Raw genomic sequence first — 17,944 nt, 5'->3', positions numbered from 1 at the left:
CCAGGAGAGGACGGAGTCTGTGAAGCCAAGGTCAGATAACGTGTTGAGGAGAAGGGGGTGGTCCACAGTGTCAAAGGCAGCTGAGAGGTCGAGGAGGAGGCAGCTGAGAGGTCGAGGGAAAGAACCCGGGCTTTGGAGTCAGAGGTTGTGGGTTCAAACTCCGGCTCCACCACTTGTCAGCTGTGTGACTTTGGGCAAGTCCCTTCACTTCTCTGGGCCTCAGTGACCTCATCTGTAAAATGGGGATTAAGACTGTGAGCCCCCCGAGGGCAACCTGATCACCTTGTAATCTTCCCAGCGCTTAGAACAGTGCTTTACACATAGTAAGCGCTTAATAAATGCCATTATTATTATTATCAGTGCTTGATGCATAATAAGTGCTTAACAAATACCACAATTATCATTGTTATTATTTTGGCCACTGCTTCAGCCCCAAGGCCAGCTGTTGGGTAGGGACCGTCTCTATATGTTGCCAACTTGTACTTCCCAAGCGCTTAGTACCGAGCTCTGCACAGTGTGGCTCAGTGGAAAGAGCCCGGGCTTTAGAGTCAGAGGTTGTGGGTTCGAACCCCGGCTCCACCACGTTTCTGCTGTGTGACCTTGGGCAAAGTCACTTCACTTCTCGGAGCCTCAGTGACCTCATCTGTAAAATGGGGATAACTGTGAGCCCCATGCGAGACAACCTGATCACCTTGTATCCCCCCCAGCGCTTAGAACAGTGCTTTGCACATAGTAAGCGCTTAACAAATGCCATTATTATTATTATTATTAGTAGTAGTTGGTTTATATGTTTGTTTTGTTCTCTGGCTCCCCCTTCTAGACTGTGAGCCCGCTGTCTCTATATGTTGCCAAAACTTGTACTTCCCAAGTGCTTAGTACGGTGCTCTGCACACAGTAAGCGCTCAATAAATACGATTGAATGAATGAATGAATAGTAGTAAGCGATCAATAAATACGATTGAATGAATGAATTACTCTATTATTACTCTATCATTACTCTATTTATTTTAGTTGTACATATTTATTCTACTTATTTTAGTTTGTTAATGTGTTTTGTTTTGTTGTCTGTCTCCCCCTTCTAGACTGTGAGCCCGCTGTTGGGTAGGAACCGTCTCTAGATGTCGCCAACTTGTACTTCCCAAGCGCTTAGTACAGTGCTCTGCTCACAGTAAGCGCTCAGTAAATACGGTTGAATGAATGAATGAATGAACGCTCCTTGGGTCAGTTGGGTGTGGGGAAGCATATTCCCCACCAGGGGGCAGTGTGGACCTGTTTCTAGGCAACAAATCCATGGCCCACCCCTCTTCTCTGCAAATAATAATAATAAAAAAAAATAATAATAATAATAACAACATTTTAAGTGCTTATTATGTGCCAAGCACTATTCTAAGCACTGGGGTAGATACACGGTAATCAGATTGTCCCTCGTGGGGCTCATAATCTTAATCCCCGTTTGACAGATGAGGTCACTGAGGTCCAGAGAAGTGAAGTGACTTACCCAGAGTCACCCAGCAGACAAGTGGCAGGGCCGAGATTAGAACCCATGTCCTCTAGCTCCCAAGCCCATGCTCTTTTCACTAAGCCGTGCCGCTTGTATTCTCCCAAGTGTATTCTGAATGTGCCCAATGTGTATTCTGAATCTGCGCTGCCCCCCTCCTGCCCCACACCAACTAGATATGGAGCCGGTGAGTAACTGCCCTAACTGCCTCTTGCCTCGCGAGACTCCCCATTCTTATCAATCAGTCATTAGTATTTATTAATAATAATAATAATAATAACAGTAGTTGTTAAGCTCTTATTATGTGCCAAGCACTGTTATAAACTCTGGGATGGATACAAGGTAATCAGGTTGTCCCACATGGGGCTCACAGTCTTAATCCCCATTTTACAGATGAGGTCACTGAGGCTCAGAGAAGTACAGTGCCTTACCCAAAGTCACCCAGCAGACAAGTGGCAGGGCCAAGATTAGAACCCATGTCCTCTGGCTCCCAAGCCCATGCTCTTTTCTCTAAGCCGTGCCGCTTGTGCTCTCCCAAGTGTATTCTGAATGTGCCCAATGTGTATTCTGAATCTGCGCTGCCCGCCTCCTGCCCCACACCAACTAGATATGGAGCCGGGGAGTAACTGCCCCTTGCCTCGCGAGACTCCCCATTCCTAGCAATCAGTAGTAAGGGTTTCACACTCGGATCCATGGATGAGACAACTCGAGCTCTTGGAGACTTAGCTCTGGAAATTACAGAGGCACCCTGGAAGTTGGATATGGCCCTGGCTGAATCTACTACTTGTACCAGCAGGGACTAAAGCTGTCGTTCTTCCTGGGAGATGCCAGCTGACCTGGCAGTTTGGGCTTCCTGTTCCTCATAGATTGGTTGGGGCAGAATTTGGGGGGGATTGGTCCAGCTTTATGCCCGACAGTCTGATTTTTCTACCCCCACTTGGTCTACCGATAAAGTGACGGATGCCTTGGTGGCAGCAATTTTAATTTTCAGCACCCAGCCTCCCTCCTCTTTGGTTTCAGCGGTCGAGTCCCGTGGCTCAGAAGCAGTGCTCACGTGGACCCGTGTGGGGAGCTCAATTGTTCAGGAGAATGTGGGGTGTCAAGACCCACCCAGAGACATGCCCTTAATCTGGGCAAACTTCTGCCAAGTGCTCCATATTGGTATTATGCCCCATGCCCGGTGTACCACACATGACATCCCGTGTGTCTGGGGGTCCGGAGTTGACGGGAGCCGTCGGAGGCCTCCTTTAGCCTGGTGTCTTTGGTCCCGACTGAGGACTTCTGAGGGACAGCCCCACTTACCTTGTTTTCCCCTGTTTCTCCTCAGGCAGTAGTGAACACTCACGCTAATCCCTCGACCGCGTCTCTTTCAAAAGTCAAGCCAGGCGATGCCGGAACTGCTGCCGCCGCTGCTCTAAACCAAGGTCAGTCTGGTTGGGCCTACTGGAGGACTGCTGCTCCTTCCCTCCTCCCTTCCTCCCACCCAAGCGATCAGCCTGGGTCCCGCGACTCCAACCGCCCCACCCACGGGCAGGATGCTTTAGATGGCTCTGTCCTCGGGCCCGGGGCTCCGCTGTGGGGTGGCAAAGCTCCTTTGGGGCTTTTAAGCAGCCTCACCCCCAAAAGAAAGAGGTGGGGAGCCTTCTCATCCATCCTGGAGAGATGCCAGGCTGTTTTCTGCCCATCCCGGCCGGACACCTGTCCCCAGAGGCGGCCGGGCAGGTCCATCTTGGCGCACCGGACAAGAAATGAGGCGGTGACTCCCCCTCACCTGGCACCACCCACTCGGCTTACTCCGAAAATCCCGGGGCAAAACATCGGAAAGAAGAGCGGGCAGGGGTTGGGGAGGGGTTTTGCACGAGGCCGGAGGAGCACGGAGATGGCCGTAAAGTAGAAGCAGCATGGCTCAGCGGAAAGAGCCCGGGCTTGGGGGTCAGAGGTCATGGGTTCTAATCCCGGCTTCGCCGCTTGTCAGCCGTGTGACCTTGGGCAAGTCACCTCACTTCTCTGTGCCCTTAGTTACCTCATTTGTAAAATGGGGATGAAGACTGGGCCCCACGTGGGACAACCTGATTACCTTGTATCTGCCCCAGTGCTTAGAACGGTGCTTGGCGCATAGTAAGCGCTTAATCAATCAATCAATCGTATTTATTGAGCGCTTACTGTGTGCAGAGCACTGTACTAAGCGCTTGGGAAGTACAAGTTGGCAACATATAGAGACGGTCCCTACCCAACAGTGGGCTCACAGTCTAGAAGACAAATACTATTATTATTATTATTATTACTTCCACCGTCCTTGAGGGCACCCCCTCTCACTCAGGCCCCGGTCTGTCCTGTATATCCTTAGGTGCGGTGCCCCGACCCGAGCCCCGAGGCCAGGCGTGACAGGGGAGGCTCGGGCGGGCCTTGCCCTTCAGGAGGTTGACAACACCGACAAACACAAACGTGAACCTATGAAGAGAGCTGAGGTGCAGGCGTCAGAGGCCGACAGCGTGAAAGGTACGTACGAGGACAAACAACCGTGACATCGCCTAGACGGTCGCGTCGGGGTAATCGCTGCGCCGGTCTCAAAAGTTTTGGTGGATATGAGGAAAAGCTTCCCGGCCACAGAGGATGAGACCCGGGAGCAGGTGGCCGAGGGAGGCTGTGGGGTTGATATACTAGGAGATCTTTAAACCAAGAGCGGACATCCAAATAGCGGGGATGGTTTAGTCACCCTCCTCCTGGAGGCAGGGGGCTGGACCTCATGACTTTTTAGCTCCTTTCTGGCTTGGGAGGTATTGAGGGAAGGTCCCGGAGAAGTCTGTGTCTGCACTCTGGGCTATGTGGCGTCTTCAGTATTGTACTCAGAGGGACTGAAATCAGGGGAAAAGTGTGTGCTAGAGGTAGTAAGCTCCTTGAGGGCAGGTACCATGTCTATTAACTGTCTATGAATATGTCTATTAACCTGTATATATGTTTGTACGTATCTATTACTCATTTATTTTACTGGTACATGGCTATTCTATTTATTTTATTTTGTTAATATGTTTTGTTTTGTTCTCTATCTCCCCCTTCTAGACTGTGAGCCCGCCGTTGGGTAGGGACCGTCTCTAGATGTTGCCAACTTGGACTTCCCAAGCGCTTAGTACAGTGCTCTGCACACAGTAAGTGCTCAATAAATACGTTTGAATGAATTAATTAACTCTAGGCCCTCCGTACACCATTCATTCAGTCGTATTTATTGAGCGCTTACTGTGTGCAGGGCACTGCACTACTCAGCACACAGTAGGCATCCAGTAAATGGTATTAACTGATGGACAGACGGGCCATGGACCCATCCCCCAAGAAATAGTATTTATCAGCTGTGTGACTTTGGGCAAGTCACTTAACTTCTCTGTGCCTCAGTGACCTCATCTGTAAAATGGGGATGAAGCCTGTGAGCCCCCCGTGGGACAACCTGGTCACCTTGTAACCCAGCGCTTAGAACAGTGCTTTGCACATAGCGCTTAATAATCAATCAATCAATCAATCGTATTTATTGAGCGCTTACTGTGTGCAGAGCACTGTACTAAGTGCTTGGGAAGTACAGGTTGGCAACATATAGAGACAGTCCCTTAATAAATGCCATCATTGTTATTATTATTATTTTCAAGTGCTTTCTGTTGCACTTGGTAGCACATAATAGTAGCAATGGTGCCTGTCATCATCATCATCAATCGTATTTATTGAGCACTTACTATGTGCAGAGCACTGTACTAAGCGCTTGGGAAGTACAAATTGGCAACGCATAGAGACAGTCCCTACCCAACAGTGGGCTGGCCTGTCCTCAAGGAGTTTGCAGTAATAGCGGATGTGAAAATGGCATTTCCACTTGTGTTGCGAGCCTCAGTGACTCAGGATGACTCCTGTTCTTCCAGGCACTCCGTTCATTTATTCAGTCGTATTTATTGAGCGCTTACTCTGTGCAAAGCACTGTACTTAGCGCTTGCACTGTACTAAGCGCCATCCTCGACTGGCGACCAGCCCCAAGGATTCTGCAGAGCCGGGGTGGCTGATGACTTCAGGGCCCTCTCTCAGCCCTCGCCTGAGAGGGACAAGGACGTACCAGGACAAAAGTGGCGATTTCTTTTCACCGGTTTAATCGCAGGGAGCCAGCGAGGCGGCTGGCGCGGCAGTTGAGCTGGGATATGACAAGGTGACATTTTGGCAGGAGGGAAAGAGGCGGATCCTGAAAACGCTTGTAGAGGAAAAGCCAAGGACTGATCCTGGGGGGTGGAAGAGAGGGAGGGGTGTAGGCTAATGCCGAGATCGAGGGCTTCGGAGACGGGGAGGATCGGTGATGGTGGCAACCGTGATGGGAACGTTTGGTGGAAGGGATGATTTGGAGAGTTCGGTTTGGGCCATATTGACCTCGCGGGGCTGGCGGGATATCCAGGAGGGATTATCCCGGAGGCTGGAGGAAATGTGAGATGGCTGAGAAGGAGAGAAAGCTCGGAATTTAGGAAGTAGATCCGGGAAAAAGTGGCATGGCATCTGGTCAAGAGGACCAGGGTTCTCGTCCTGGCTTCGCCACTTAGCTGCTGTATGATCTTGGGCAAATCACGTAACTTCTGGGACTCAGTTTCCTCATCTGTAAAATGGGGATTCAGTACCTGGTCTCCCTCTCTTTTAGCCTGTGAAACCCATGTGGGATTTCATGACTTTCATGACTTTTTAGACTGTGAGCCCACTGTTGGGTAGGGACTGTCTCTATATGTTGCCAACTTGTACTTCCCAAGCGCTTAGTACAGTGCTCTGCACACAGTAAGCGCTCAATAAATACGATTGATGATGATGATTACTATTTTTACCAGAGAACTGAGCCTGGCTTCGCCACTTAGCTGCTGTATGATCTTGGGCAAATCACGTAACTTCTGGGACTCAGTCTCCTCATCTGTAAAATGGGGATTCAATACCTGGTCTCCCTCCCTCTTAGCCTGCGAAACCCATGTGGGATAGGGACTGTGCTCGACTTGACTGTCTCGTATCTAGTCCAACGCTTAGTTCGGGGCATGGCACACAGTAAGCACGTAACAAGTACGACTTTTATCATTATTATTTTTACCAGAGAATTGAGCCTGGCTTCGCCACTTAGCTGCTGTATGATCTTGGGCAAATCACGTAACTTCTGGGACTCAGTCTCCTCATCTGTAAAATGGGGATTCAATACCTGGTCTCCCTCTCTCTTAGCCTGCAAAACCCATGTGGGATAGGGACTGTGCTCTACTTGTCTCGTATCTAGTCCAACACTTAGTTCAGGGCATGGCACACAGTAAGCACGTAACAAGTTCTACTTTTATCATTATTATTTGTACCAGAGAATTGAGCCTGGCTTCACCACTTAGCTGCTGTATGATCTTGGGCAAATCACATAAATTCTGTGACTCAGTTTCCTCATCTGTAAAATGAGGATTCAATACCTGTTCTCCCTCCCTCTTAGCCTGCGAAACCCATGTGGGATAGGGACTATGTTCGACTTGACTGTCTCGTATCTAGTCCAACGCTTAGTTCGGTGCATGGCACACAGTAAGCACGTAACAAGTATGACTTTTATCATTATTATTTTTACCAGAGAATTGAGCCTGGCTTCGCCACTTAGCAGCTGTAAGATCTTGGGCAAATCACATAACTTCTGTGACTCAGTTTCCTCATCTGTAAAATGGGGATTCAATAACTGGTTTCCCTCCCTCTTAGCCTGCGAAACCCATGTGGGATAGGGACTGTGCTCGACTTGATTGTCTCGTATCTAGTCCAATGCTTAGTTCGGGACATGGTACACAGTAAGCACGTAACAAGTACAACTTTTATAATTATTTTTACCAGAGAATTGAGCCTGGCTTCGCCACTTAGCTGCTGTATGATCTTGGGCAAATCACGTAACTTCTGTGACTCAGTTTCCTCATCTGTAAAATGGGGATTCAGAACCTGTTCTCCCTCCCTCTTAGCCTGTGAAACCCCTGTGGGATAGGGACTGTGCTCGACTTGATTGTCTCGTATATAGTCCAACGCTTAGTTCGGTGCATGGCACACAGTAAGCACGTAACAAGTATGACTTTTATCATTATTATTTTTACCAGAGAATTAGCCTGGCTTCGCCACGTAGCTGCTATATGATCTTGGGCAAATCACGTAAATTCTGTGACTCAGTTTCCTCATCTGTAAAATGGGGATTCAATACCTGGTCTCCCTCCCTCTTAGCCTGCGAAACCCATGTGGGATAGGGACTGTGCTCGACTTGACTGTCTCGTATCAAGTCCAACGCTTAGTTCGGTGCATGGCACACAGTAAGCACATAACAAGTACGACTTTTATCATTATTATTTTTACCAGAAAATTGAGCCATACCAACCCAATCCTCAGACCTGCTCAAAACCCTGGACAATTTGTAAAATCTCTGTCAGGCTTCTCCCCTCCAGTCTTTCCCAACTCAGGTCTTCCCCCCAGAGAGCACTTCCCCATCGACCTTTCCACTTTCATTCATTCAATGGTATTTATTAAGCACTTACTGTGTGCAGAGCACTGTACTAAGCGCTTGGAAAGTCCAAGTTGGCAACATCTAGAGACGGTCCCTACCCAACAGCGGGCTCACAGTCTAGAAGGGGGAGACAGACAACAAAACAGAACATATTAACAAAATAAACTAAATAAAATAGTAAATATGTACAAGTAAAATAAATAGAGTAATAAATCTGGATGATTAGCCCTATTACTGTACAAACTAGGTTTTTATAATGATTCTGAAAATCTCAGACATAAGGTTGGAGAGAGCTCAAAGTAATCGACAGTCTGAATGGGGGCTCCCAAATGGTAGCTAGTAAAAGATAAGAATAAAAAATGTAAATGGAGAAAAGGATAGGAAAAAGGCACGGTGCTTGGAGGCCTGAGGTAATTAGCCTTGAGAGCATCGTGGTGTATGAAATGCCATTTGGTGGGAGGGAGTCCAGAGACACCGCCCGCTCCCTCCTCTCCCCACTCACCATCACCCACTTCTCTGCCCCCTCCCCTTTCAGGAAAAATAACACCAACCGTGGCCTTGGACAACTTCATCTTTTATTCAAGTTACCCAGGGAAATGAAAACTTGTATATCTCACCAAGGAACCTGGAATTTAGGTTTCTCGTTCCATATACGTGGATCTTGCCTTGTCCATCATACTCAGACACAACATTACCTACTCAGACACAACATTACCGAGAGTGAAACTCACCTCCAGGCGTGGGAGGAGCTGGACACTAAGGGAAGATTTCCAATTCGGCGCCCATGGCCCCCCATCCCCTTCCGCTCAGCCTCTCTGGATTTTCTTCGTCCATTTAAAGCCGGGAATGTTGAAAGAGGCCTCTGACTCGCTTCCCCTGGGCAACATGGCTATTAATTTCTACCCAACAAAAAGTCTCCCAACTCCCTCCCCATCCTCTCTGTCCCGGTAAGCCTCCTCGCAGCCCACCCCTTCCCTTCAGACACTAATATTAGAGAGCAAAGAACAGTCCTTTCTAGAAGAAATCACCAGATTGAGGAAGGAAGTCGCCAGTGTTCTTTCAATCATAATGCTCAGTGCCTGTAACAACAGCAGTTCATATATGAGAAAAATCAAGTTTTATGATAAAAATACAAGACACTGACGCATGTTGGCATTTGGACAGCTGACTTGTTGCCGTCTTGTACTTCCTAAGCGCTTAGTACAGTGCTCTGCACACAGTAAGCGCTCATTAAATACGATTGATTGATTGACAGCAACCTGACGTGCTTGGTATAAATTTAAATTCAGGGATAACCGTGTGATTGGCTTTTGTGAAAATAATATTGTTTTATCATCACGTTTATCTCCCCTTCTCCTTCTTCCTCCCATCTATAATTTATTTTAGCGTCTGTCCCCCCCATTTGTTCCTAAATTCCTTAACTAACTCCAGTGGACTCTCTCCAGCGCTGAGTACAGGGCTCTGCACACAATAGGCGCTCGATAAATTACACCGATTGATAAGGGGAGCGAGGGGAGAAAGAGAAGAGGGCCTGGGTTCTTGGTTCCAGGGGAGACATTGACTGTTCCGCTGTTTTGTGCTCTCTTTTGAGTCCCAGAAATCTTAAGCAGTGGGCGTGACACTCCCCTGAAGTCCCAAGGATCGCGTTTCCCATTTGCCCTTTTGTGGAGGACCACTGGGAATCGTGGGCAGGAGTCCGCCTTTCCGATGGGACTGATCCCAGAGGGCTGCCGTGGTTCGGGATTTCCCTTTTGGAAGAGGCCTCGTGCCCGACCTGTACTCTACTTCCCCTTGGGGAGTCCAGCAATGGTGTGTTTATCCAATCTCTCTGTGATTAGCTCCTGAAAGATCCCTAGGGCGGTAGCTCTGACTTGATTCGGAGATTTGAGCATTTTGTAATAATAATAATGGCATTTATTAAGCACTTCCTATGTTCTAAGCGCTGGGGAGGTTACAAGGTGATCAGGTTATCCCTCAGGGGGCTCACAGTCTTCATCCCCATTTTACAGATGAGGTAACTGAGGCCCAGAGAAGTGAAGTGACTTGCCCAAAGTCACACAGCTGGCAATTGGTGGAGCAAGGATTTGAACCCATGACCTCTGACTCCAAAGCCCATGCTCTTTCTACTGAGCTAGGCTGCTTCTCTGAGAGGATGGTGTTTTCACTGGGCAGGCCCACCCCCTCCCCGTGCCCTTGTGTCGGAGGGCAGCCGGGCAGCCCGTCCCCAGCATCCCCTCCCCTCTCCTTCCATGACATCCCTCTGGGCCAAAGGTTATTGGATCAGTCATGGGGATAGCTGGATTGGCAGCCCTAGGCCCCAACCCTGAGGAGAAACCTTCCTTTAGGGAACGTGCTTCACTAGGGAGTCCACGCCCTCCTCCTTGGGTGGAGCTCAGAGCCCCGCTGGCGCGGACCCTCGGCCTTCTGAGTTTTGGAGTTTAAGAATCAGTCAATCAATCAATGGCACTTATTAAGCATCGCTAGGTGCAAAGCACTGTACTGAGAATTTGCAGGAGCCCAATAAAATAGAATATAGGAAGCAGCATGGCATAGTGGATAGAGCCCGGGCCTGGGAATCTGAAGGTCGTGGGCTCTAATCCCAGCTCCGCCACTTTTTTTAAAAATGGCATTTATTAAGCACTTACTATGTGCAAAGCGCTGTTCTAAGCCCTGGGGAGGTTACAAGGTGATCAAGTTGTCCCACGGGGGGCTCACAGTCTTAATCCCCATTTTACAGATGAGGTAATTGAGGCCCAGAGAAGTGAATCAATCAATCAATCGTATTTATTGAGCGCTTACTGGGTGCAGAGCACTGTACTAAGTGCTTGGGAAGTCCAAGTTGGCAACATATACAGTCCCTACCCAACAGTGGGCTCACAGTCTAGAAGGGGGAGTCTAGAAGGGGGCAAGTGAAGTGACTTGCCCAAAGTCACACAGCTGACAAGTGGCAGAGCCGGGATTTGAATAATAATGATGGTATTAATTAAGCGCTTACTATGCGCGAGGCACTGTTCTAAGCGCTCGGAGGTTACAAGGCGATCAGGTTGTCCCATGGGGGGCTCACAGTCTTAATCCCCATTTTACAGATGAGGTCACTGAGGCCCAGAGAAGTGAAGTGACTTTCCCAAAGTCACACAGCTGACAAGTGGCAGAGCCGGGATTTGAATAATAATGATGGCATTTGTTAAGCGCTTACTACGTGCAAGGCACTGTTCTAAGTGCTGGGGAGGTTACAAGGTGATCAGGTTGTCCCACGGGGGGCTCACAGTCTTAATCCCCATTTTACAGATGGGGATTTTACATTTTACAGGTCACTGAGGCCCGGAGAAGTGAAGTGACTCTCCCAAATTCACACAGCTAAGTGGCGGAGCCGGGATTTGAACCCATGAGACCTCCGACTCCAAAGCCCGGGCCCTTTCCACTGAGCCACGCGGCTTCACTTGTCTGCTGTGTGATCTTGGGCAAGTCACTCCACTTCTCTGGGCCTCAGTTACCTCATATGTAAAACGGGAATCGAGACCGCGAGCCCTCCATGGGACAGGGACTGTGTCCAGCCCGATTTGCTGGTGTCCGGTGTTTAGTACAGTGCCTGGTGCATAGTAAGTGCTTAACAAATACCGCAATTACTATTATTATTGTTATTAGAGTTGTTAGACTCTAGCCTTGCTCACAGAAAGTTTACAGATCAGTGGATTATACTAGGCACGTGTGCTTACTGTAGCTCTAGCGATACAAGCCCCTCCTTCCTTCCTACTCTCTCCCTCTCGTAAATTTTCTGAGACCAGGAGGGAGGTTCCCCGTGGGGGAACTCTGTGTCGGAATGTTTCAGTTCCCTCTTGGGACTTATTCTTCCGCTTTTGGGATCTAAAAAATTCTAAAATAATTTTTGAAAAACAGCGCCCATATCATCCAGTCACCTGTGATCTCTCCCAAAGCCCCACCTCCTGCCTCCCAGCTGGAAGGCAGACAGGTAGACACCTGTCTCCGTCTTTTTGTCGTCCGTCTCCCCCTTCTAGACTGTGATCCCGTCGTCGGGTAGGGACGTTGCCGACTTGGACTTCCCAAGCGCTTAGTCCAGTGCTCTACGCACAGTAAGTGCTCAATAAATACGAATGAATGAATGAACGAATGGAAGATTCCCGGACTGCGCGGAGCGGCGGGAATCGGCGCCGTGAGCTGCGGGCCCGTCAGGCGGACTTCTCCTCGGGGAGGTAGGCGTTGGGCTGCTCTGCTGCCGTCTTGTTCTCGATGACGTAGCAGGCCCGGTAGCTCTCTAGGATCCGGGCCTGGAAATAGGCCTTGTCCTTCTGCTGCCAGGAGTCGGACTCGATGTAGACGTTGTAGGGGTCGTGGGAGTGCTCCAGCTTCTTGGAGCGGATGTAGCTCAGCATGATGCCCAGGGTGAAGAAGGCAAAGAAGCCCAGCAGGATGAGGATGTACATCGCTTCCAGGTGGTCGGGGCTGGCCCTGGGGGGGCTGCCAGTCGAGAGGTTGGTGCCCAGCTGGAGATGGCCCTGCACCAGCTGGGGCGGGAAGGGGCCCGTTGCCGTGCTATTGAGAAGCGCCGCCTCCTCCCTCCACTCTCGATGGCCTCCCGCCATAGCTCTGCAACCGAAGGAGAAGTGTGAACACGGTAAGCGCTCAATAAATACGATTGATTGATTGATTGAACAGGGCAGGAGCAACTGCCTCGGTGGGGATTCCTTGTTGGGGAAGGACGGAAAGAGAGAGAGAGAAATGATGACACTGAACCGAGCCCCCTTTTTCTGGTGCGTTGCGGGTGAGGAGCTGGGGTGGGGAAGAAGGGAAAAGGATCACGGAGATGAGTTGAGTAGGTGCCTAAGGCATAGGCTATGGAAACCGAGTTGTGCAGAATGGGCGTGTGTGTATGTATAAGTGCGTTGTTGGCTTAGAAAGTTCATGGGTTCAAACCCCGGCTCCGCCAGTTGTCAGCTGTGTGACTTTGGGCAAGTCACTTCACTTCTCTGGGCCTCAGTGACCTCATCTGGAAAATGGGGATGAAGACCGTGAGCCCCCCGTGGGACAACCTGGTCACCTTGTAACCGCCCCAGCGCTTAGAACAGTGCTTGGCACATAGTAAGTGCTTAATAAATGCCATTATTATTATTATTATTATTATCTGTAAAATGGGGATGAAGACTGTGAGCCCCCTGTGGGACAACCTGATCACCTTGTAACCTCCCCAGTGCTTAGAACGGTGCTTGGCACATAGTAAGCGCTTAATAAATGCCATTATTGTTATTATTATTATTATCTCCTATCACGTTGACGCTCTAATTCCCCGCTTTTGCAGAGGAGACGGAGGGCAGACCCCTATGGGGGCGGCTGAGATGCGGGAGCTCTTTCCGCCGGGCCCTAGCGGGAAGTTTGATCCCGGCTCTGCCGCCTGTCTGCTGTGTGACCTTGGGAAAGTCACTTAAATTCTCTGTGCCTCGGTTATCTCATCTGTAAAATGGGGATAAGTACCGTGTGCCCCACGTGGGGCCGGGACTGTGTCCAATCTGATAAACTTGTATCGACCCCAGCGCTTAGAACAGTAAGCTTGGCACATAGTAAGCGCTTAACAAGTGTCGTAAATACTGTCATTATTATTACAGCGCTCTGCACACAGTACTCATTCATTCATTCAGTCGTATTTATTGAGGGCTTACTGTGTGCAGAGCACTGTACTAAGCGCTTGGGAAGTCCAAGTTGGCAACATATAGAGACGGTCCCTACCCAACAGTGGGCTCACAGTCTAGAAGACTCAATAAACACGAGGCCTTCCCAGACTGAGCCCCCTTTTTCCTCTCCTCCTCCTCATCCCCCCGGCCCTACCTCCTTCCCCTCCCCACAGCACCTTGATAGATGTTTGTACAGATTTATCACTCTATTTATTTTACTTGGACATATTTACTATTCTATTGATTTTGTTAACGATGTGCACCTAGCTTTCCTTCTTTTTATTCTGATGATTTGACACCTGTCCACAGGTTTTGTTGTCTGATTTCCCCTTCTAGACTGTGAGCCCACTGTTGGGTAGGGACCTTCTCTAGATGTTGCCAACTTGGACTTCCCAAGCGCTTAGTCCAGTGCTCTGCACACAGTAAGCGCTCAATAAATACGATTGATTGATTGATTGAACTGCCCAGGCTGCTGCCCTCACCCTCACACAGCCTCCCCAAGCAGAGTTTCCTCCTCTTATCCCCCGCCGCCCTGTGTTAAAGCAGAAGTTCCTTGTGGGCAGGGATCAACCCTCACACTTCTGTTGTACTTTCTGAAGTGCTTAATATAGTGCACTGCTACCAGCGGGTGTTCAACAAGTAGCCTTACTTCTTACAGCGCTTAGAACAGTGCTTTGCACATAGTAAGCGCTTAACAAATACTAAAATTATTATTATTATTAACAAGCAGTGTGGCTCAGTGGAAAGAGCCCGGGCTTTGGAGTCAGAGGTCATGGGTTCAAATCCTGGCTCCGCCAATTGTCAGCGGTGTGACTTTGGGCAAGTCACTTCACTTCTCTGGGCCTCAGTGACCTCTAAGAAATGGGGATTAAGACTGTGAGCCCCACCTTGGGACAACCTGATCACCTTGTGGCCTCCCCAGCGCTTAGAACAGTGCTTTGCACATAGGAAGCGCTTAACAAATGCCAAAATTATTATCATTATTAACAAGCAGCATGGCTCAGTGGAAAGAGCCCGGGCTTTGGAGTCAGAGGTCATGGGTTCAAATCCTGGCTCCACCAATTGTCAGCGGTGTGACTTTGGGCAATCACTTCGCTTCTCTGGGCCTCAGTGACCTCAAAGAAATGGGGATTAAGACTGTGAGCCCCACCTTGGGACAATCTGATCACCTTGTAGCCTCCCCAGCCCTTCGAACAGTGCTTTGCACATAGTAAGCGCTTAACAAATGCCAAAATTATTATTATTATTAACAAGCAGCGTGGCTCAGTGGAAAGAGCCCGGGCTTTGGAGTCAGAGGTATGGGTTCAAATCCCTGCTCCGCCAATTGTCAGCGGTGTTACTTTGGGCAAGTCACTTCACTTCTCTGGGCCTCAGTGACCTCTAAGCAATGGGGATTAAGACTGTGAGCCCCACCTTGGGACAACCTGATCACCTTATAGCCTCCCCAGCGCTTAGAACAGTGCTCTGCACATAGTAAGCGCTTAACAAATGCTAAAATTATTATTATTATTAACAAGCAGCGTGGCTCAGTGGAAAGAGCCCGGGCTTTGGAGTCAGAGGTCATGGGTTCAAATCCCGGCTCCGCCAACTGTCAGCGGTGTGACTTGGGGCAAGTCACTTCACTTCTCTGGGCCTCAGTGACCTCTAAGAAATGGGGATTAAGACTGTGAGCCCCACCTTGGGACAACCTGATCACCTTGTAGACTGTGAGCCCACTGTTGGGTAGGGACTGTCTCTATATGTTGCCAACTTGTACTTCCCGAGCACTTAGTACAGTGCTCTGCACACAGTAAGCACTCAATAAATATGATTGATTGATTGATGGGTAGGGACTGTATATGTTGCCAACCTGTGCGCTTAGTACAATGCTCTGCACACCATAAGCGCTCAATAAATACGATTGATTGATTGTAGCCTCCCCAGCGCTTAGAACAGTGCTTTGCACATAGTAAGCGCTTAACAAATGCCATTATTATTATTATTATTGTTACTGCTACTACTAGGGGGCTAGTAGAGCCCGAGGGAGGCAAGCAGAGGGCGAGGTTGACACTTACCCCAGTGGTCCTAGCAGAGAGAGGGTGAGCGTTGCCGTGGTCCTCGGCCAGGGAATTCGGGATCCAGTGAGCTCCAGTCTGCGAGGATGGGGATCGCCCAAGGCTCCCCACCTTTGGATCTGGGCAGAGGAGTTAGGCGGCTGCAGAGGCCGGGGCTCTCGGGCGGTCCTGAGGCCGAATCCAACTCCCCGGCTCCAGCGCCGACCACCTGGCAGGTGGTGGAGCGGGCGGAGGCTTGAGGGGTCAGATCAAGCCCCCCAACTCCCCTCACTGCTCTGCAGAGAGAGCGGCTGTAATCAATCAATCAATCAATCGTATTTATTGAGCGCTTACTGTGTGCAGAGCACTGTACTAAGCGCTTAGCACTGTACTAATCCCACCGCGACCAGCTCCCAGGCTGGGCCCGGGCGCTCCTTCCCCATTCTGTGCTTAATCAAATATCAGCCCGATAACGGCCGATTGAGGCAAGAACGCCTTGGGTCACCAGGCTCCGGCCCGGCCCCTCGGGGCCTCCACGTTTCCGCCTGCTCCTGGGCTCCCTTTGCGATCAGTCAATCGATCAATCGATCGATGGTGTTTCTTTAGTGGGTACTTTGGGTGGAACACTGTGATAATAATGATTATAATAATAATGTTGGCATTTGTTAAGCGCTTACTACGTGCAAAGCACTGTTCTAAGCGCTTGGGGGGATACAAAGTGATCAGGTTGTCCCACGTGGGGCTCACAGTCTTCATCCCCATTTTACAGATGAGGGAACTGAGGCTCAGAGAAGTGAAGTGACTTGCCCAAGGTCACACAGCAGACACGTGGCAGAGTCGGGATTCGAACCCATGACCTCTGACTCCAAAGCCCGGGCTCTTTCCACTGAGCCACGGATACTTGTTAAGCGCTCAATGGTGTTTTTTGAGTAGGGATTGTGTGCAGAGCGCCAGCTTGGACTTCCAAAGCGCTTAGTACAGTGCTCTGCACAAAGTAAGCGCTCAATAAATATGATTGGTTGATTGATTGATTGTAATAATAATGATAATATTTACGATACTTGTCAAGCGCTTACTATGTGCCAAGCTCACCGTTCTAAGAGCTGGGGTAGATACAAGTTTATCAGGTTGGACACAGTCTCTGTCTCTATACGTTGCCAACTTGTACTTCCCAAGCACTTAGTACAGTGCTCTGCACACAGTAAGCGCTCAATAAATACGATTGATTGATTGTAATAATAATAATAGTAATTATGATGCTTCTTAATGTGTCCCTCATTAGTATAGTGGTGAGCTCTGCACACAATAAGCGCTCAATAAGTATGATTGATTGATTGATTGTAGTAATAATCATAGTGATTATGATGCTTCTTAATGTGTCCCTTGTTAGTATAGTGGTGAGCTCTGCACACAGTAAGCGCTCAATAAATACGATTGATTGATTGATTGAGTATCCCCGCCTGTCACGCGGGAGACCGGGGTTCGGAGAAAAGTACATTTTCCCTCTAGACTGTGAGTCCACTGTTGGTAGGGACCGTCACTATATGTTGCCAACTTGTACTCCCCAAGCGCTCAGTACAGTGCTCTGCACACAGTAAGCGCTCAATAAATACGATTGATTGATTGATTGATTAAGCGCTTAATGGTGTTCATTCATTCCATTGTATTTATTGAGCGCTTACTGTGTGCAGAGCACTGTACTAAGCGCTTGGGAAGTGGTAACATATAGAGACGGTCCCTACCCAACAGCGGGCTCACAGTCTAGAAGGGGGAGACAGAGAACAAAACAGAACCTGTGGATGGGTGTCAAGTCATCAGAATAAATAGAAGTAAAGCTAGATGCACATCATGAACAAAATCAATAGAATAGTAAATATGTCCAAGTAAAATAGAGTAATAAATCTGTACAAACATCTATCCAGGTGCTGTGGGGAGGGGAAGGAGGTAGGGCCGGGGGGGATGAGGAGGAGGAGAGGAAAAAGGGGGCTCAGTCTGGGAAGGGCTCGTGTTTATTGAGTCTTCGAGACTGTGAGCCCACTGTTGGGTAGGGACCGTCTCTATATGTTGCCAACTTGTCCTTCCCAAGCGCTTAGTACAGTTCTCTGCACACAGTAAGCGCTCAATAAATACGATTGAATGAATGAATGAATGAATGAGTGGGTACTGTGTGCAGAGCACTGTAATAATAATGATAATATTTACGATACTTGTTAAGTGCTTACTATGTGCCAAG

General features: G+C 49.1%; 1 protein-coding gene across 1 annotated transcript; it reads right to left on the bottom strand.

The window, feature by feature from the left end:
* Positions 1-12,181: 12,181 nt before the first annotated feature.
* Positions 12,182-12,595, bottom strand: KCNE1 (potassium voltage-gated channel subfamily E regulatory subunit 1). The gene has a single exon (XM_038766360.1). It carries the CDS (start codon positions 12,593-12,595, stop codon positions 12,182-12,184), a length of 414 nt encoding a protein of 137 aa, XP_038622288.1.
* Positions 12,596-17,944: the final 5,349 nt, after the last annotated feature.

This window comes from Tachyglossus aculeatus, chromosome 24 (assembly GCF_015852505.1).
Source record: "Tachyglossus aculeatus isolate mTacAcu1 chromosome 24, mTacAcu1.pri, whole genome shotgun sequence".
NCBI classification, from domain to species: domain Eukaryota; kingdom Metazoa; phylum Chordata; class Mammalia; order Monotremata; family Tachyglossidae; genus Tachyglossus; species Tachyglossus aculeatus.
This window is presented reverse-complemented; position numbering and strand designations above follow the sequence as displayed.

Coding starts and splice junctions, on each gene's coding strand:
- KCNE1 (XM_038766360.1), bottom strand. CDS start 12,595: ATGGCGGGAGGCCATCGAGAGTGGAGGGAGGAGGCGGCGCTTCTCAAT.